The following is a 21893-nucleotide window of genomic DNA, read 5'->3' on the forward strand; positions in this document are numbered from 1 at the left end:
AAAAAATGATGTGCAATAAGCGGACACTTCGAATAGCCCAGGCTACTTTGGACTGTCTTTAGACTTTGAATAATTCAAACTGCAAGGTCCTAAATTGAAACGAGCGATAATGGTCCCGAATCAAAGAACGTCCCAGAATGCCACACATGCAAAGCATAACCAGCGACAAGCAATGAGTGGCAGACAGTGTGATGTCACTTATGAATAGCCCAGGTTACTTTGGACTGTCTTTAGACTTTGAATAAACAAACGACAATTCCAACTGCAAGGTCCTAAATTGAAACGAGCGATAATGGTCCCGAATTAAAGAACGTCTCAGAATGCCACACATGCAAAGCATAACCAGCGACAAGCAACGAGTGGCAGACAGAGTGTGATGTCACTTATAGGCCACCAGAGACTGTTTTTGAGTCACACCGTTGCAAATTCCATATGATGCATCATTCCACAAAATTATTTGTTTTCTCTATCATCAAGTTATTCAATAGGCTAAGCATATAGCCTTGACTCAAAACAGCTGTTAGGATTATGTCATTTTGATTTGTAAAAAATGTCACATGCAGCCATGCTTAAATTCTGCTTACTTCACATGTATTATATTATTATATTATCTGTAGGCCTATTCATTATTGAATGCTTACCTGGAATTATGTTTCCCCTATCATCCTATTTTTAAAGCAGGCCTACCTGCAGGCATGTAATTGGGCTACAGGAATAGCATGTTTGAACGGGCACTGCACTAGTTTTTAATTAATTAAGAGAAGAGTTTCACTGAAACTGAATACATGACATTGACACTTTTTTAATCTCTCACAGATTGGCTAAATATCTGCAGGTTTCACACTTGCGCTTATGCCTGTGGATGAATGAATAGACGAACGAAGAGCAGTGTATGAGCGATCAGTAACCGATGAGAACTGCTGATGAATAGCATCTGCTGTTGCCCCATCTCTTTCTATCTCTATCTATCCTATACATTACCTGTCTAACAGACACATTCTCTCTCTATATATATATATATCTCTCCTTCTGTTTCTCTGTCCTCTGTATCTCTCTGTCGTACATCAATATTTGACAAATTGTATTTTAATATAATATTTTAGTCTGTCTATTTCTTAGGGTTAGTACACAGCCCACTGGTTTAATAAGAGACTCAAACATTCCGCATCATTGATTTAATACTTGGAGTATTGGTAGGTTTGATATGGCAACTATTCACATGTATTCAATATTTTCAATATTAAACTTCAGAACATGATATATTAGCCATATTCCTATGCACTTCATTCCACCCAACCCTGTCCTGTCCCTGGAATCCCTGTAGCAATCAAAAACAATAAATGTATTTATTAATTTATTACAATTCTGCCATGGTTAGGCACCACAATAATACTAAAGTACAATTTTAGTAACAATCAGTTGCATACCATATTTTTGTATAAATCAGGGCAAGGATAAAAGTGTGGTATGATTCTGTTGCAGATTCTGACAAAACCTGACCCCCCCACCATCCCTCTCCATTTTCCCCTGTACTCCACCATTCCATTTAATGAGCATGCTCCTCTTCTGCCCTCTGTGGGTGACTTTGGGCACTGCTGTGCATTTTCACTGTGCTGTGGTAGTGCTTCCACTAGAGAGCAGTAACACATCTTCTTATGAAAGGCTTGGGCTGCCTTTGGAATTGAGTCCATTACCTGCAATCCATTGCAGGAGTCTATTGTTTTACTTTTGCAAGTTTACATTTTAGACATGTGTGTACTTGTCGCTCACAGAATCATGGCAAGGGAGATGGGAAAGACAAAATCAATTAGAAAATGAATTGCACTTAAATACCCTTAATACAATATCTGTTATGACATGAGTGTGTATCATCATCAAATACCAACATAAAAATATCTCACATCTTACAGAAGCAGTTCACAAAGTAACTAAAGTGACAGGACATATTTAGAGACAATGTCTGACTCCCATTATGTAGCAACCCTTCCCCACACCATGACTGGGAAAGAACACAGCTTCTGCCCTTTGGACCCGGTAGGAAGAAGAAGAAATTCAGATTTAGCCAGACGTCCTCTGGTCACCGGCGACTCTCCTCCTTAGCTGTCTGAAGCAGCCCTGACTGGTTGGGCCTGTCCCGTCCTTTCTCCCTCGCTCTCTCGCACTCTCTGTCCCCCCAGAGGTAATCTAGGAAACGGGACAGGATAGTCACTCATTTACCATTCCCAACCAGGCTGTTTGTCACTGCAAGACATGTCGTGTTCTTCCCTGACATTCTTTCACTAGTCCCTGTCCCCTTTACTGTCTCTGCTCTTGCAGAGCAATTTATGTTACACTGTCCCAGACAGAAAGAACAGGTCATGTCACACACTACTCTTATAAAGTTCTCTATGGGAATAAACCCTACAATGGCAGGACAATGATCTGCAGATGTAAGTGTACATAGTTCTTGTCGAGCATTGTTGTTGGCAGTAATTATATAGCCTGATCATCTGTGCAAGATGGACATCTAAGTTTAATTTAGTTTTTCCACCAGACATTTTCGAAAGACTTCCCTTCAGCCATTCCAAATGTGCATTAATCATGAGCATTTCATTCTGTACATCCATATGGCGTATGCATATTGCAGTAGCCACAGCTCATAGGAAAGCACCACTGGAGCTCACACAGTCACAGTCACATATCAAACCCAAGGAAAATCCCTCTTCTTATCTCCTAATCAATGCAATACATCTCCTAATCAATGCAATACATTTCCTGCTTTCTTATCCACACACCACACTGTGTAATTATTTGTATCTCACCTCAAGTATGTCTGTCTGTCTGTCTGTCTTTCTGTCTGTTTAATTACGTCTGTTTCTCTCACCTTTGGTATATTTCTGTGTGTCTCACCTGTCACCAGGTAGACGTCAGGGAGAAGGTTAGTTTAAGACCTGAAATGATTAAGCAGAATTAACAAAAGCATCATGCTTAAATGTGGGCAGGGGGATTTACTTGAACTGAAAGTTGTGGTTTCCCACTCCATCAAATTTGAAATATTTTCTACAATCTACTTCTAGTATTAGTACCCATTTAATGGCATTTACACATATAGACCCAAAACCAACATATGTATTCCTACAGCATTTCAAGTGGCACAGAAAACAACATTGAGATAATGGTAACTTGTGGGGGGGGGGGGGGGGGCATTTTGTAGTCCGTTTAAGTTTCATTTTAAAGTGTCTGCGTTGGTTTTGAACATTTCAACCGGAAACCCTCTAGTTACAGATTGAAAGAGACTGTTTCACATTATTCAATTAACACCCACATAATCATGTAGATGGCTTTTGGTTGTTAACTATTTTATTACATGGCAATGTGGTCAAGTTTATGATGACTGCTTAATGTGTCTTCTGAATCAGTCTACTGATGGAAATCAGTAAATAGTCAATTTGGCACCAACAAGACATTTTACTACTGCATATATTTCCCTGTAAATCTAAAATTGGCATTAGTTTTGAAGCCATGCCTAACCTTGTCTGGTCAGTTAATCCGTTTCCGTTTCCCTCTTGGATATTGAGATAGCTGTCCTGCAGCGACTTGCCCTTGTCGTGGACAATTTGGTGTCCGTTGGAGGTGGAAGTTCGTTTCTGCAGGGCCACGCACACGGAGGTAGTGGAGGGCCGGTGACTGGCCCCCTTGCAGCGCAGCAGCTGGCCGTAGGCCCGGCGGAAGTCACGGTTGAGAGCCGGGTAGAGGATGGGGTTGAGCGCCGAGTTGAAGTAGCCCATCCATAGCACCACCGAGTGGATGATCTCGGGCGGGTTGGGCTCGGCCCGCATGCCCATGCAGGTGAAGTAGGTGAAGTAGGGGACCCAGCAGATGACGAAGGCCCCCAGCACGGCCGCCAAGGTCACCGTGGCCTTGTGCTCGCGAGCCGTCGCAGCGGCCGAGGCCGAGCGGGCAAAGGAGGGCGTGGCAGCACGGATGCGCTGCACCTGGGAGGAGAAGCAGAGGCCGTCATGCTGGGGTCACATGGTCAAGTGACATTAACAGGAAGAGAAGCTCAAATGGAACACTAACAGCGGGATCAGGCAGGACGCTGTTTTAGCAGCGAGAGGCGTCTTTTTCTGTTTTGTATTGGCAGTAAGCATTTTGCGTGCTGCTTATGTGCACTGGGCACCTTGCTTTTTGTGCACCTATTGTGTCGCAATATTCGTGCCTCGAAATGAAAAAAGTTCAACTCAAAGCGGAAAAGCGTCCAACGCCATTGACTTTTTTACTGAACCTTGCGTTTGATAAGCGGCAAACAGCGTTCTGTCTGATCATGGCCTAATACACACTCATTTTGTAACTCAGACACATGGAATTAGTGCACTAACAATAAACATACTCAATTTTTGAAAGAGACTTAGTCCAATTATACATCCTTCATTTCATAGAAGGTACATCATGCAATTACCATAAATTCTATAACTGTAACATACATACAGTCACAGATAAAACATTTTTTAAATGTGAATGCTCTGGTATTGTACGTAGACTGTATAGCATTATGTGTTTTGTATGTGACAAATGTGTGTGTGATAATACCAATACATTACTTTTAGATGGGCAGTCACAGTTACCTGTTCACGAGCCACACAGAAGATCCGATGGTACATCCCACACATGACCAACAGGGGGAGGTAAAACGTGCCAAAGGAGACCAGGATGACGTAGCTGTTATTCCACTCATAGCGGCAGCTCCATTTCTCCTTCTCCTCATGCATTAGCCAGTCCGCGTGCTGGACGGTAAAGTTCTGTGTGTTCCAGCCCAGGTGAATAGGCATAAAGGACACAGCCAGCGAGCTTGCCCAGATGGCTAAGATGGCAACGGCCACCCGCCTCGGGGTGACCCGCCTTGGGTAGCACAGCGGGCCCGTGATGGCCAAGTAGCGGTCCACGCTGATGGCAAGCAGGGTAAGGATGGACGCCTCGCACAACATTACATCCATGGAGATGTAGATGTTGCAGAGTGTGCCCCCCAGTGGCCAAAGGCCATCGCGCAGCTCCTGTGTGGCGGACAAGGGGAGCACCAACAGGGCCAGCAGCAGATCGGACACTGCCAGCGACACCACAAAGCAGTTAGCGATCCGGTGGAGCCGGCGGCTCGTGCCAACGGCCAGGCACACCAGCACGTTACCGCCGATGATCAGCACGATGAACGCCACGAGCACCACCCATTTGAATGCCGTGGATATCATGGCTGGAGTTCGATGCGTCACGCGAGGAGCAAGCTGTCCTGCATGGCTCTCCTCTCACGAGAAGCTTGAAGCAGATAAAGAAAAAATATTTTTGTTGCTACTCTTGTTCCACAGCTGACAGGTAATAGATTGAAGTCCTGTGCATTGGCCCCTCTGTGTTTATCCTGATCCAGCCGAACCCCAAACTTCCATCACAATTTAGATTTGGGCACCGGTACTGTCCAGAATATGCAGATCTGTGAACTGTGACATAAATTCTTCGGAAGAGTCCTAAACATGTCTAAGACGATGAGGTCAGTCTGTCGCTCACAGAGGCATCATGGAACTACAGGTCTACAGCTCTACAGGTGGCATCTCACCAAGGGAAGGTCCCTCCATTCCATCAATTGTGGCCTATTGAGTAACAAGACAAAATTAATATCAGACGGAGACAAATCTATAGCAATATAAGAATCAAATATCATAGCCAGTTCAAATTACTTTTTTTCACAACAATGAAACATTATGACGCACCGTTTTCATGTCATAAACAATCTCATAAACATTAATGAAAGCACACCAGTAAAGTCACCTTCCCCAGAGCAACAGCAAACAATGCCTTCCTCTACAAGTCGTACTGTATGCCATTAACGTTAAAGGTTAAGACCTATTTCCTTTTTACCTTGGCATGTAATGGGGAGGAATACAAATGTTAATGAATGCAATGGCCAATGATCCATTTAGCTGTTTCCTCCAGTCACCTGACTATAACCCAAGTATATGGGCGCCTTTGGCATCACTGAGAGTCACTCAGGTTTTAAAGCTTCCTGGCTGCCAATGCTAATCTTTTCAAGACCAAATTACCACAATTGCAACTGGAGCCTAAAGGAAAGAAAGTAGAATCACTGACCATGTTGTAGCTGGAATTACTATATATCCGGTAGTATCACAATCAATACTAAAGTTTCATGGGAAGCTATTCAGATAGCTCTAAATGACTGAAAGTAGAATGTAAGCTCTTGCTCACCAATACTGCGACAGACCACAGTTTAGAAATGAATTTGTATTCCAAAATCATTTGCCACCTCAAGGACCCATGGGTGTGTGTGAAAGTGTGAAAGAGGAACCAGGTGCATCGGTGAGTGTTATTGTTGTTTGTCCTCCCCCCAGTGGCTAACAGGCCAGGAGCAATTTGCCCACAGCAGACAGGTGATACCTCTGCAGCAGAAGGCAAAGCACGATGGCCAGCCATTTGGACAGATGATACCAGCACACGCAGACGATGGTAGCGAGCGGAGGCAAAACAGTAATGAGATCAGGCCTGTTTATTGGAGCTCAAATTAGATCGCCCAGAAGCTGCGGGGTGGAGAGGGCCCATCCAGGCCCCATGGACCCACGTCACATGTCACATACAGAGAAAAGGCACCAGTGCACCAATAAGGACAAAAAAGATGATTTGCAGGGACAGAAATTAGTCTGTGTTGACTGATTGCAATGTTCATGTGTCATAAGAGGGCTATGGGTTAGGCCTACACCTCATCATATTTCAGCTAGTTAGACATCTTTTTGTGGTGCTCAATTTTTCATGTAATTGAATGTTTCAGCTAATATTAATTTTGTGAATATGCAAGTACAGCTTTATCTTGCATAAAAGCTGAAAATGCAATTAATGCTTTATATAGCTTCTTCTACAAAGCTCAGATCAACCATTATGGATATAGGACATACAATGCATACAATGCATACAAGACACTTGACTTCATCTGTGACATTTGTACTAAAATTGTCCTGTGGAAACTTGAAAGAAATTAAAAGTTTCTATAGGTGAATTTTGAGAACATACATAATGGAACAAACAGTCAAGGGATTAAACATATAAGGAATATTGGACTTGGACAATGTGGCATGAGGCTTAATAGTGTGAAACTGGCTTGTATGCAGCTCATGAGGTGCTGCCTCAACTGATCCCTCTCCAATCCATGTAAATGTCATAAATCAACTACGTACAACAAACATGGAATCTGTCAAACATACACACAACACACACAGAAAAGCACAGATCACCATCACCACCACCATCACCACAGTCTAGCAGTCTTACGCAGTCTCAGTCTTAGGATGAGACGGAAAATACAAGCCATAAACGCTCAGCAAACAATGGCGACACCGCCCGAGTGACATAAAACAGACAGCAAATTATTTATTTCTCTCTCCTGTTTTTTCTGGGTGGCTAAGACAGGGACTCCTGACCAGGCCTGGGCAGCACTGAGAAGTTAACAGGCCTTGCAGAATGTTCAGACAGCAGACCTCAGCCCTCTGCTTCATCTGACAAGGCTGTTTATGCACATTGACGCGCTCACTTTCCAGCCATAATTCGTTAGCCGCAACAAGCTAAATCAAGCTGCAGCACTGTCGCAATTATTCACCACCAACACAGAGTCAACATGAGTGTTATGTGTGTAGATTCAGTAGAGAATCAGCTTAATTTCGGTGTTCTTCCTGTCTTGATGTGGCCACAGAAGACTGGTCAGCAAATCTCTGCCTGTGGTAGAGAGTATGTGGATACGAGAGGTGGCAAGTATGCCACAGGCATGGACTCCACATTCATCCACAAGCATCTTTTGAGGCTTCAACAGCTTACATTTTTTCTGTACCATTCTCAGTCTCTGATTTATATTCTTTCTTTGATTAATTCATTGCTTCCTTCTTTCTTTCTTTCTCTTATCTAACTCTATGGCACATGTTTAAATATAGCATTGACTGCTGTGAGACCATGTGACGTATTGGCCTTGTAAAATGTATACAGACCTTTCTACCCATGGCATGTTTACCTCAGAATATACAGTGTATGTTTTCTTTTCCAACACTTGAGTGCATGTTCCTTTAAATGCCTCTGTGTGTGTGTCTTAAAATCACAGTAAAGGTGTCATGTTTGCTGAGAGATTTCAGACCTTAGACAGATCAAATGACCTCCCTACACTACTCTGTCATTTTGTTTCTCATTTGTCCCATTCCGCTCCATTTAATTTCTCATCTTATATCTGTGAGATTAAATTTGAAACGGAAAAAGCAAACGACAACCCGGTAGCTGCCATTATTCATCTCTTAAAACTAAATTATGGAACAAAAACTTAATAACTTTGACATTGATGCAAAGCTTTTTGCTGTGTACTCTATGTTGACTCACTCTCTATGCTGCAATAACATGCTCTCCTCCATGTTCAGCCTTAAAAGTCACTAACATGCGTTCGTGGGTCTGAGATTTTTCTGTATTTTAGGCATCCATTTAAGTTATTATTTTACTGCGACAACACAGTTTATCCTGAAACTCTTAGAAGTTAAGACCAACTGTAAATACAATATTCATTAAGCTTGTCTTTTAAGGACAAAGTGAATCTGTTGTATAAACTCTCAATAAAGCCAAGCCGTTCACTTTCCATATCACAACATTTCAAAACCAAATTCCGCCGGTTAGAGAGAAGGGGGTCGCAAGACTTGGCCCATTAACACTGCACTAGGCAACCAAAGGTTTTTCTTTTTCAAACATACAGACATACAGTACACGATACACGAACAGGGTTGTCACATACAATACACCGGGTAAAACACATGAGGTACAACCTAAAGAAAGACTAACACATGGATGACAAGGTAAACGCAATTACACTCACTAAAACCGACATTACACAAACCAGCATTCACACACATTGCATTCTGGGAGGCTAGCACTCAGTCGGTGTCTTTTGGACTGTCGGTGTCTTTTGGACTGAGTGCTAGCCTCCCAGAATGCAATGTGTGTGAATGCTGGTTTGTGTAATGTCGGTTTTAGTGAGTGTAATTGCGTTTACCTTGTCATGTATGTGTTAGCTTGGGTAGTCTTTCTTTAGGTTGTAGCCTACCTCATGTGTTTTACCCGGTGTATTGTATGTGACTACCCTGTTCGTGTATCGTGCTTGTTTTATTGACTTCCCTTGTGTTTGCTATGTAATCATGTTTTGGTCTTAGTATGTGTGTTTTTCCCGCTTCCGCGAATAAACTTTTGATTGGACAAAGTGTGTTGCATCAAATCATTGGTGTCAGAAGCGACTTTCGAACATGGCCTCCGCTCAGCGAGAGAAGCTGGGAATGGAAGACCATACCACTGGGTGGAGGCCCACGCAAGAGGATCCAGAGAGAGCCCTTGTAAGGGCTGCTAAAAAGCTTGAGGACTTCTGTCGTTACTGCTGCCGGAGGAGAGGAGTTGTCGTCTGGACCTGCCTGCTACCATGGGAGGAGATCTTGCCGGAAGAGGGGCCAGAAGAAGCGGTCGCGGAGAATACGACGCTAGCTTGGGCGCTGATTCCGACGCGAGAAGACCAGGAGCCCCTCCCCCCGCCGGGCGGCTCGAGGCTGGAGTTGGCGGTTGGAGTGGCCTGGCCGCAACGCGTGAGCAAGAGCCGAGGGAGAGCGGCGAGGAAGAGGTTCCTGGACGACGGACGGTTGACGGAGCCGCTGGGGGCAGCGAACTCGCGACGGTGAGGCAGCTTCGACGGAAAGGCCCTCTGAACTCTGAACTTTAAAACGTTTGGGTGCGTGTAAGAGGCACCGTGCTGTGTGGGCGCCCATTCTAGTTGGCCTGTTGGCCGGCGCCAGAGAAAAAAAAAAAGAAAAAAGAAAGGTTCGCTGTGTTGGGAGATAGCACGAGTCAGAAGAGGGGGGGTCAAGCCTTCGTCGCGACCATGACGGAGTGGAGCGGGCCGGGAGCAAAGGAGGACAACTCTGCGAGGAGGCAGCGCGAGGAGGGACGCCGAAACCGGTAGCTGACGGCCTGAGAGCTCAGCGTGGTCCGGCTGCAGCGGAGCTGGTGCCTGCCTATCCTGGTCGGTGCAACTGTGGAGTGGAGCGACGGAGGTGCAGCGACAGTTGACCCGTGAGTTCCAGTGCTTGGTGCCACAGTCTACGGTAGTAAGGCCACCTAGGGCCCCGTCTGGAGAGGAGGAGTGCCGCGGTGACACGCCGCGGAAAGTGCAGCCTGAGGGCGGCTGCTGAGAGGGAGCTGGTGACGAGCGGGGACGGCCACGTGGCTGCTAGCACGGCCGCACTGGATTGCTAGCAGCGTGGCGCCCCGTTGAGTGAGCTCCTGCGGCGTGTGCACCCCACGTGTTGTTGGCGGTACCACAGACTGATGGACTGAGCGAGTGAATGCCCACACCGACGTTATGGCAATGGCTAAGGGAGGAGATCGCTTGCGAGGGGGCTGTGTAACGTCGGTGTCTTTTGGACTGAGTGCTAGCCTCCCAGAATGCAATGTGTGTGAATGCTGGTTTGTGTAATGTCGGTTTTAGTGAGTGTAATTGCGTTTACCTTGTCATGTATGTGTTAGCTTGTGTAGTCTTTCTTTAGGTTGTACCTCATGTGTTTTACCCGGTGTATATGTGACTACCCTGTTCGTGTATCGTGCTTGTTTTATTGACTTCCCTTGTGTTTCCTATGTAATGGTGTCTTGGTCTTGGTATGTGTGTGTTTCCCGCTTCCGCGAATAAACCTTTGATTGGACAACTGTGTGTGTCGCATCAAATCATTACACTATTATTAACTGATATTTAACCAAACTTCCACAAACAGCAAAATATGCATGCATTTCTGGTACTAAGCCTCATTGGACTACTTCCTTTTGCATTATATTCAATAATCGATTTGTACAGACTTTCCCACAACACGGAGGTGACCGAAGATGGTAGGTAAGTCTTGTAAAACAATATTTTTTATTAAACTCTGGGTAGGCCTACTCTTACTAACTTCTTGATGCTTCGCTTTATGTATAGCAACCCTATTCGTACTACTAAAGCGCTAAAGCCAGTAGGCTACTCCTTTGATCAATATAATCTAGCTCTCGAGGGGGTGTTCAACTCGTTGTCATGGTGAAAAAGTCCCTGGGTTCAAATTACTCTGGAATTACACTTTAACAAAGATACTTCACAAAAATCCAAATTAGAGCTGGCAACTGCCAATGGTAAAGATAATGGGTAACTTTGTGAGCAGGCACTGATTGACGCCTGGGACAGCAGAGGTGAGTAGTGCGATGGAATGAGAATGAGGCGACCGGCTGTCTCATCTCAACTACCTGCCTCTGTTGTTGTGAACTTGCAGCCCCCACTCAACATTAAGACTTCAGAAAATGCACAGTCACCTCGCATGTCCCAGCAGCAAGTGATATAATGCCTGCCGAAAGCCTTTCTGCCCAAAAACAATGCATGCAGCCATTGCCAAGCCAACCCTTGGTGTGTCACTCATGGTTCATGGAAGATATATAAAAAAAACATACTGTTATGTTTGTCACATGGCATGTTTTACCACAGAACTCACAACTAGTTTTTCTATTGAGCGCCCCAGAGCTCAGTTGTGTGTAATGTGTCAACAGTGGTAAGGGCATGAGGATGTTTATTGGCACAGATTCTGAAATGCCACTATCGCTGTGAGAGCTGGCCTACTCCAGCAGTCGGATTCTCACTGCTCCCCTCTTACCCCCAGAGACACAATGGCAGTGGTGTAACATGAGTCCTGTTTCCATGACAGGATCCCTGGGTTACCTTACAGGACATTACATAATTCATTCTTTTCATCTGTGCATGGCACAACTATTCAAAAATAATAAAAAAAAGTAATATGTGTTGTATTGGTATTAGTCAAAAAAAATTAAATAACGCAGGCATTGTTTGTGTGCAGTAGCGTAGCTGTGTAGCGTAATGTGGTGCACTCTCAACAGAGGTCGAGCCGGAGTCGAACACAGACACAGAATGGTTTGTGGCCCTTGCATGAGTACTCGCATGCAGGCAAAAGTCTGGGTAAGAGAGTTGGAAATGAAAGGGATCAGGGCAGGAGTTCATCCATACAGGATTAACATCCAGTTAAAACATTACTTTAACACTTTGCCCATGTAACCAGCGACATGAACTCGGACTGCCCCATGATGGACACAAAGTAATCATGACAAAGTTTTTATGATATAATACAGACAATGACATTGATATTAAGAAATAGAAAAACTAATTAGGGGACAATCCCGAGAAAAGCCAGATTAGTTATTTTGGAGACCATACTTGTATAATGTGTCATCCATATTCATATATTAACACACATACATAATTTCCCATTTGTGACATCAAAGCAGGGGAACCAACAAGTAGCAAAAACACTTTGACACACAACAACCACTGGCGCCGGTTTCAGTCACACATCAAACAAAAGCTGGCATTGGCTTGCAGCCAAGGGCCAGGTTAGCTTCTGAAGGTGACTGTATCTGACTGCTCTTGAGACTTGTTGAAACGGTTCTTATAGTGCTAACCATGGCGGTAAATGTTTAGCCACTAACTCTGGAATTAGAGATAGTTCACTAGTGGCCAGTGGTTCTTAAACTGGGGGTTGCCAAAAGTACTGGAGGAGTCGCAAAATGATTTGAGTCTGGATTAAAGACATTTTTTCTAAAGGTTTTTAGTCAAAGGCTGCCATTGACATAATGCCTTTGGTGGTGACATAGCCTACCTATGAGAGAAGACATGTTCTGCCTCTGCTTCCAATGTCCATATCACAACATTTCAAAACCAAATTCCGCCGGTTAGAGAGAAGGGGGTCGCGAGACTTGGCCCAGGCAACCAAACGTTTTTTTTTTTCAAACATATAGACATACAGTACAGCTCTCTCTATCTCTCTCTGTATCTTTCTCTCTCTCTCTCTCTCTCACACACACACACACACACACCACCACCACCACCATCACTAACACCACACTGTTTCTATGAAATGTGCAATGAAAATGTCAAACAACAGGTTGCTGCTAACATGCATGCGGTGCCAATTTCCGACAAGGTTCATTTAGATCGTACACCATCTGAACTTTTCATTCTCTATATGAGTTGACAAACTTTATAAGGACAAAGGCTCTACATGAACAGGGGCCAAACTGATAAAACAGAAGGAAATACAGAATAAATCAATGTTATTTTGGTCATATCTAGAAATTGTCTAGTAAACAGTAAAATGTAATTAACATACTCTTGATTTCTCTCCTCAAGTACTCAATGTTTGCACACAAATATTTCTGGTTTGACAAAATTACTTCTACTTCCTATAAACACTCACTTAACACAGATTAATCCCAACATAAACAACATTCAACAGATGTGGTTAAATTCAGAAACCCAGGGAAGGCAAGTCAAATAAAAAAAAAAGACTTGATTGATTAAACCTAAAAGGTATAGCCTAATAATAATGTAGTTTCACTCACTTCAGACAGATGGAGTGTGAACCAGTGGCGTGTGCCAACTCCTTGCCCATGCCGTAGTGCCCTGTTCTTGAGGAGAGCTGTTGACTTGTGTCCTGCCTGTCTGCCTGTGTTTGCCAGCCTCTCAGTTTCAGCCCTGCCTCTTTCCTTTCTCCTCTCCTCTCCTCTGCGCTCTTTCCTCTCCTCTCCTCTGCTCTCCTTTCCTTTCCTCTCTTCTCCTCTCTTCTCCTCTGCTCTCCTCTCCTCTCCTTTCCTCTCCTTTCCTCTCCTCTCCTTTCCTCTCCTTTCATTTCCTTTCCTCTCCTCTGCTGTGTTCTCCACACTTCTGCTCTCCTTTCCTCTCCTCTCTCTCCCTTCCTTTCTTTTCCTTCTCTCCTTAACCTCCACTCCCACCTCCTGGCTTTTTTCACATGGTCAGCTCCTATAGCACATACTCCTCCATACATTCTGTGTTGTGTGTGTGTGTGTGTGTGTGTGTGTGTGTGTGTGTGTGTGTGTGTGTGTGTGTGTGTGTGTGTGTATGTGTGTGTATCTCCCTATATGATTATTTCCTGCTATGCTTTTTGTTGTTACTGCTGTGCACAGTAATCACTGTGGTGCGATTCCTGTAACTGCTCATGTTTCATGCAAATGCATTTTGCAAGGACATCGATGTCAGGAAGACACCAATCAGTTTCACAGAGAGCATATGAAATGCGCACTCAGAGACACATAAAGGCTACACACACAATTACATGCACCCAAAACCACACACATACACACACACACACACACACACACACACAAACACACACACACACACCTACACACACAAACACACACACACACACACACAGACACACACACAGACGGGGAGACACACGTGTACACACACAGACACACAGACACACAGACACAAAACACACACACATACAGTAACACCCATAAAAATCACATGTATATTTATGGTAATAACTTGTAATGCCTTGTAGAAATCAGAATAATGCTACTTGGTGGGAACTATGATGCTGCTGTAAGCTGAGGGCCAGGCCTGTTGGGAATCAAGGTCTGCCATTTAATCATTTCATATCCTGAGGGACACATAAATAATATTAATGTGCACACAGCCATGGGTGGGAATGGAAGACGCTGGAAGAACTTCTTTCCATAAACCGAGCTGATGTTTTCAAGTTAAAGAGGAAGAAACTCAAAAACTAACAAACAAAACACGACCGCCGAGCTAAAAGAGTTCAAGGGAGGACATTTAAACTTATGGCTCCTAAAAAAAGAAATATTTTAGAGACTTTGGTATGTATTATCACAGCTGAATACAGGCCATCAGATTATTGGAAAAAAGGGGGGGGGGGGGACTGTAGAAGTGAAAATCCTTCAGCGCATCTGAACAATACATATGTTGGGTTTTTTTTCAGTGGGGATAGAGACATGCTGACTGGAAAGACAAACTAACTGTTCTTGTTTGTGTCCTTGGTGAACTTAAAGGGAGAGTCCTTAATTCAGTTTTGGTTTCATTAAAGGTTGTTGACATTTTAGCTTTAGGCCCGTCAAATAACCCCCCTCCCTTGATTGGCTAGAATTGCTCATCTATGCTTGTTTGTTTCCCATTTACAGAGCCAGGACAGGGTTTTTAACGTAAGGAGCTATTAGCAGAATTTGATTTAAAAACTGTGGACTACACCTATAATTGTACAACCTACCATAAAGGGTAGGTCATAATCATAAATAATCATTCACCAAGACATGAAAAATGCGTACATTAGATTTGCCTCATAAGTGAAGCACAGTTCCATACTGTACTGGTGGGGAGATATGAAACTTTCACTGTCTCATTGTTCACTGTTCACTTGGCACGGTTTCCACCATGGTATTAAAAGTAGTTAATATGAGAGGACTGCAGACTGACATGCAACCTTAAATGGCCAAAAATGTTAAACCATTATGGCTTCAGTGAAGGGGACCATATCTGTTTCATTGTTCAATGTTCATGGATAGCACAAAGATATGACCTTCGGCTCTGCTCAAAATCCATCAACTCCACTGGCTCATATTTCAGATGCCCCATTGTGGCTCACTCTCTTATCTGCAATGCAGTTGTAAAGTACCTTTTAATCCTCAGCCTCTCTGCTACATTAATGGACACTGCTGTTTGACTGCTTTTTTTTAATCTTTTAATCGAAAAAGGACTTTGTATCTAGGGAGTTTACAGAGATGACGATGATGATGACAATGATCTAATAGTGAAAGACTTTTCATTGAGGAGGTGAACCAACATTGTTACACAAACACGGAAATCCAGACTGCGTCATGATGGGGGAGAGAACAGGAGGATAGAGAGCAGATGACATTGTGTGATGGTAACGCCTATGTTAAATGGCTAATGATTACACAGCACTGTGCAGATACCGGATATGGCGTGAATGTTGGTTTAATCACGCTGATAAAGAGCCTCACAACCCCACGTTTTGACGGGGGGGGGGGGGGAAGTAGTTGGCACCTAAATGAATATGCATTGTTGCCATACTGTAAATAGATATCAATTAGATGGTGACCATGACCATGGATCTGTGTTCTTTTATGGCTCCATTATTGAGGAAGATGTTTCAGACAGTGAGGAGATGAAAGGATGTGCACACCGTGTTTATAATTGGCAGTTATTGACCATGCGTATACTACATGTGTGGGGATTGCTGAAGCCCATACGGTTTATAATAAAGTTAGATAAACCAGATGTAGTTCTGGCTGATAAAGTTAAATGAATGTCTGTTCTCGCAGGATGTTGGATACCACAGTGAACAGGATTAATTGTTGTTTAGGTGGAGTGCTATTTTGTTTGACAAAGTAAATGTATATCAGATTTAGATTTACATAGGGGGCTATTTTTATGTAGACTAATGCAGATAATAATCTCTCTCTCTCTCTCTCTCACTCAGGAAAACTCAACTCTGAGTATTATACTATTAGGTTTATTTAGCATTATTTAGCATTACACTAATGGTCAAAAGTGTGGGGTCACTAAGAAATTTTCATTCCACTCCATTATATAGACAGAATACCAGCTGAATTCCCAAGAATAGAATACCCAGAATACCCAAGAAACCACACCCCAGCGAGCTTAATGACTTCAGGCCTGTCACTCTAACATCACATGTGATGAAAACAATGGAGCGGCTGGTCTTAGGTATGCTCAGACCCCAGGTACGCCATGCACTAGACCCTTTACAGTTTGCATACCAGGAGATAGTGGGCGTGGACGATGCCATCACTTATCTTCTACACAGGACACATTCTCACCTGGACAAGGGGAAAAGTGCTGTGAGAATCATGTTCTTTGATTTCTCAAGTGCTTTTAACACCATCCAACCCCTCAGACTGGGAGACAAGCTCTTGCAGATGGGTGTGGACGCTCACCTGGTAACCTGGATTACAGATTACCTGACCGAGCGACCTCAGTTCGTCAGACTGAAGAACTGCCTCTCTGACACTGTGATCAGCAGCACCGGAGCGCCACAGGGAACTGTGCTCTCTCCAGTCCTGTTCACCCTGTACACATCTGACTTCCGCTACAACACCGAGTCATGCCACATGCAGAAGTTTTCTGATGATACTGCAATTGTGGGGTGTATCAGGGACGAGCAAGAGGAGGAGTACAGGAGCCTGGTGGAGGACTTTGTGCATTGGTGCAAACTCAATCACCTTCAACTTAACACTTCAAAGACCAAGGAGATGGTGGTGGATTTCCGAAGGTCTAAGCCCGCTCTGCTACCAGTCTCCATTGATGGGGTCAATGTGGAGGTGGTAAGCACCTACAAGTATCTGGGTCTCCACCTTGACAATAAACTGGACTGGTCAGCCAACACTGATGCACTCTACAAGAAAGGACAGAGCAGGCTGTACTTCCTGAGGAGGCTGCGGTCCTTCAATGTGTGCAGCAAGCTCCTCAGGATTTTCTATCAGTCTGTTGTGGCCAGCGCCCTCTTCTATGCAGTGGTATGCTGGGGAGGAAGCACAAAGAAGAAGGATGCTGGGCGACTTGACAGGCTGGTAAGGAAGGCTGGCTCTGTAGTGGGAGCTGAACTGGAGTGCATCACTTCAATATCTGACAAAAGGACCCTAAACAAACTGATCAACATCTTGGACAATGAATGTCATCCGCTCTACAGCACTATCAAAAACCAAAAGAGCTTGATCAGCTGGAGACTTCGCTCACTGCCATGCACAACTGAAAGGCTGAGGAAGTCATTTGTTCCTAGGGCCATTGAACTGTTCAATGCCTCACTAAAGGGAAGAGGAGAGATAGACTTCTCTGCTTAGTCTGTCTGCCTCTCCACCCTCTCCATGTCCATGTTTTTTTGAGTACTGACTGCCCACTACTGCTTACTACTGTTTTACTACTGTTTTACTATTGTACACAGCCTAATGTTTTCACTACTGTTTTACTGCTACACTGTTACCTCAACCTGTTCTTGCACTGAAATAGTTTTTTATTTTTTCATTACACTTTACTCTCCTATTTGTATATATTATTTATGCTGGTCTCTAGACTTTACTGTTGCACTGCTGGAGTAATGTTGGACTACTTTTTGCACCTTCACCATGACACCCACTCTCTTGAGCACCTTGCCAGGCACACACAACTAAGGACTATGGTTGGACTACTGTTTGCACCTTCACCATGACACTCCCTTTAGCACCTCACCAGTCCTGGCCCTGTCAGTACAAGCGTCTTATGCTTGATCACCCTCAAGCACATTGGACTTTCTTAATTTAACTTATATAGTGTATTTAGTATTTAGTTTTGTTAGCTTCTTATCTTATCTTCTACTGCCTTTATTGTACAGTGGAGTTTAGTTATATGTTTATACTTATACTAATGTTTACCATTTCTGTTGTAAGTGCATGTTGTGTGTTATGTCTGTATGCTACTGAGACCCTTGAATTTCCCCTTGAGGATCAATAAAGTATCTATCTATCTCTATATATCTATCTATCTATCTATCTATCTATCTATCTATCTATCTATCTATCAGTTGTATTGTTTTTTTAATCAGGGCAGCAGTTTTCAGATTACATTATGTTCTTACATAATTGCAAAAGGGTTCTCCAATGTTTTCTCAGTTAGCCTTTTAAAATGAAATCAGATTAGTAAACAGAATGTGCCTATGGAACATTGGATGAATGTTTGCTTGGGCGATGTAGATATTGCATTAAGGATCAGCCATTCCGTTCTACAACAGTCCAAATATCACTAACATTAGCGATCATCGTTAAGCTTATGTTAGCGAACTTGTTAGCTATTATTGCTAATTAACTAGAATATAAACTGTATGCAATCAAAGAACGCAAACTACAGAAATATAGCACCCCCCCAAAAAACTGACATTAGTATAATTGAATCGGGCAGTAGTGACAAAATGCTTTATGCACACACACACGTTAGGTTCCACTGTTTTCCTATTTACGGTTCGTGCCTTGTTTGCGTCCACTCCGGCCTGCACAAAGCCTAAAATGCGTTCACGAACGCTGTGAATGGTGAACCGGTGGCGTAACTGTACGCTGTACACACAGCTGTTTTTGTTTTTATTTAAATACGTGTGAAACATAAACATAAAACATAAAAAAGCACAATATTCATGCGTGCTTCGAGTCTGGTACATAAACGGTAAAATCTCAGGTAGCATAGTCTACGCTAGTTAGCTACTAGCATGTCCGGAAAGGCGAAATCACGTATTTGAGTAGAGAGCTCAACCAATCAGAGGCAGAGTAAGGCGGGTCTTGGCGTGGCCATAGTAGGATTCATAAATACGCGTCCGCGCCACTACGCTTGTTTTCCCATATGCAGTTAGGAATGTGTTCAAACACTGAGGAGACAGTTAGAGGAAGGATCGTGAGGAGAAATCGGCTGAATTTGACAAAAAGAATCCCAGACTACTCCTATCTCTCCCTATCTTTACATACAGAGAAAAAGTATGTTGGACTCCATTCTGCCCTCAAGTGATGTTAGAATGACTGAACGATTACTTAATTATGAATAGCTTCCAGTATATGTCACTGCATGTTTGAGCTCAAAGGGATGACAGCCTTTTTATTATTATTTGGATTATACATGACGAAAAACAATATGCTCATCATGTGTTTGTTTACACAACCTCTGGCAGGCATGCATTTTAATTCTAGTCATGTTTGCAGTTAATGAGATGAAGAAGATAAAGGTCAGAATGCTTTGCATACCTATAGGGTAAACTGTCATGGTGAAGTAGAGAGTTGCGTTGTGGCCATTTAAGCCATTTGAATATCACTTTAATCTCCCATGTGCTATAGCCCACAGGAAGTAAACAAATATAACTCCCACAGACGTCTGCGGTCCTTCGTCCCAAAGGAAGGGCTGATGCTTGACAAACTTCCACAGGTTTGGCACATCGTGTTGTGCTATGCAGAGGTGGAGGAAAACGCTACTACAGAAAACAGAGGAAATCTTCAGTATAGCGTGCCAACCATCTGGATTTGCTAATTAGTACAACTGCTGATTAGCTAAGCACAACTAATGAGAGGAAATCAGCTGTCTTAGATCGACAGCGAAACAGAATCACACATCTTTTACACATCTGCCGGTGTATTTGGAATGTCTAAAGTGAATGAGGTCTCTAGTGGCCTGCCATGTATGTGGAAGCTGAAAGTTATCTCAAATCAATAACACATCTCATACCATTTAGCAAAGGTCAGCTACATTTTGGCAAATAATTTCACACTGTCACACAGTAGGCCTAGGTCATGTATTGGCCAGAAATCAGGAATCCTGCTGCTTAACCACAGAAGACCCCATGCGGCTTGAACATGGAAATACCAAGCACCCTACAGAGATGATTTGATGTGTAGCACTAGCACACTCCCTTGGCACAGAATGTGACACCATGTAGGGCCAGGCTATGAAAGCCTTATAGACACTGTAGATGTCTTCAATTACTGTAAGCTATTTACACAATAAACAACATGTAATACATAACAAAGCAATACCTATTTTAATTGACTTTTTTATTCTTTTCTGTAAAAGCAACACTAATTCAGGGCTATACTATCAGATGCCAGCTTTGTTGAAAACAAAACATGCAAAAATGCATTCACAAACACATTTTGTTTGAAACTTACATGTGAGGACTTGTAGACTACTCTGAATCTATAGATTTGGCTCTAGTTCCCTGTTGAATGTGTACTGCTTTTGTTTACTGAGATATTAGTGGAGCTTTGGGTTTTTTCTCTAATCCCCCCTCCCCCATTGTTATGTCATAACCTGTTTAAAACTAGCACGGGGTTTCCTCCAACATACAATATCTGGGTAAATCCAGCTGGGTGAGAACACAGACTTCTACTTGCACAGAAGAAGCCAGCCGCCATGATCGCGTCTCAAGAACAAACACTAATTTGTCTTACCTCACAAGCAAGCGCATTCCTCACATTCTTAAGCAAATTCTCCCATGGTCAATCTGACTCTAAGTACATTACTTAAGTTATCTTTGATAGCAAAACATGGACCAAAATGTTATCAGAATACGAAGGTTTAACACACTGGGCCCAATACTTTTGCACCCTTGGTGCAAGGCTTCATTGTGTCCACTGTGAGCAACACAAGGTTGTACAGTGAATCTCAAACCAGCATGAGAAAAGCCTAACTATTATATGATATGATAATATGATAAGCAGTTTATGGGAGTACTGTCACCCAGTGCATCCTTTCTGACAAGCAGCCGGTTCTGTTATTCAATTCAGAGCAGGCATGCTTTTGCCTAAGCTGTTAGGCAGTTGTTCAGATGTAATACAGTCTTGATAACCTTGCGAAACAGAACAGGATTTTCTTCTCTGGAACTGGCTGACCTTGTATGAACCTCAACAGCTGAGATTGGTGCTGCAGGTTAGTGTGGAGTGGACCCACTGCTATTGGAGACCCATATGCATTGCTGTTATTCCAGTGTTCCAATATAAAATGTGTATTCACCGTTAAACATGCATCAATATGCAGTTTTGACTCTTCAGTAGAAGAGTGCTGATGGTGTTTTCAGGATATGCAGATAGTGCTTTATGTATAGACTTGTATAGATTAGTAAACATGCAGCTTAGCTAAAGATTTTTCCTAATGCTCTTCTGAGATAATGGAAAATTAGCTGCTTGAAAGCATGCCATATTTTGATATTTGCTTAAAGCTATCTCCATCACAAAACACCCTCTCCTTCCCTCCCTCCCTCTCTCTCTCTCTCTCTCTTTCTCTCTCTCCCTCCCTCACACACACACACACTCTCTCTCTCTCTCTCCCTCACACACACACACACACACATACACACGCACACACACACACACACTCTGTCAAAAGTGATATTTATTGGACAGACGTTCCCTCCTTCCACACACTCATTTACGGGGATGGCGTTCGATCGCATGCTGGTAAC

The 21893-nt window shown here is 43.3% G+C and overlaps 1 protein-coding gene across 3 annotated transcripts; it reads right to left on the reverse strand.

Annotated features, from left to right (window-relative positions):
• Nucleotides 1-1214: 1214 nt before the first annotated feature.
• Nucleotides 1215-13546, reverse strand: hrh2b (histamine receptor H2b). 3 transcript variants are annotated; one of them, XR_012984546.1, is made up of 5 exons: nt 13465-13546; nt 4605-5615; nt 3511-3974; nt 2864-2930; nt 1215-2184 (listed from the first exon to the last, which is right to left on the reverse strand). XR_012984546.1 is itself a non-coding variant. In XM_076273790.1 (5 exons), exons 2-4 carry the CDS (start codon nt 5220-5222, stop codon nt 2924-2926), a joined length of 1089 nt encoding a protein of 362 aa, XP_076129905.1. In that variant the 5' UTR covers nt 5223-5615; nt 13465-13546; the 3' UTR covers nt 1215-2184; nt 2890-2923. The 3 variants fall into 3 exon arrangements, 2 of the variants coding, with proteins under 2 accessions (XP_076129905.1, XP_076129904.1); XM_076273790.1 differs by having other exon boundaries at nt 2890-2930; XM_076273789.1 differs by lacking the exon at nt 1215-2184 and having other exon boundaries at nt 2789-2930.
• Between the last annotated feature and the right edge of the window lie 8347 nt (nt 13547-21893).

Source organism: Alosa pseudoharengus, unplaced genomic scaffold, assembly GCF_046254945.1.
Source record: "Alosa pseudoharengus isolate Yale_2024_CS ecotype anadromous, Long Island Sound unplaced genomic scaffold, YU_APseudo_1.1 YU_APseudo_1.1_scf_8, whole genome shotgun sequence".
NCBI lineage: Eukaryota > Metazoa > Chordata > Actinopteri > Clupeiformes > Clupeidae > Alosa > Alosa pseudoharengus.

Coding starts and splice junctions, on each gene's coding strand:
- hrh2b (XM_076273790.1), bottom strand. CDS start 5,222: ATGATATCCACGGCATTCAAATGGGTGGTGCTCGTGGCGTTCATCGTG. Junction 3,975..4,604: donor TCTGTGTGGCTCGTGAACAG/GTAACTGTGACT, acceptor TTCTCCTCCCAG/GTGCAGCGCATCCGTGCTGC.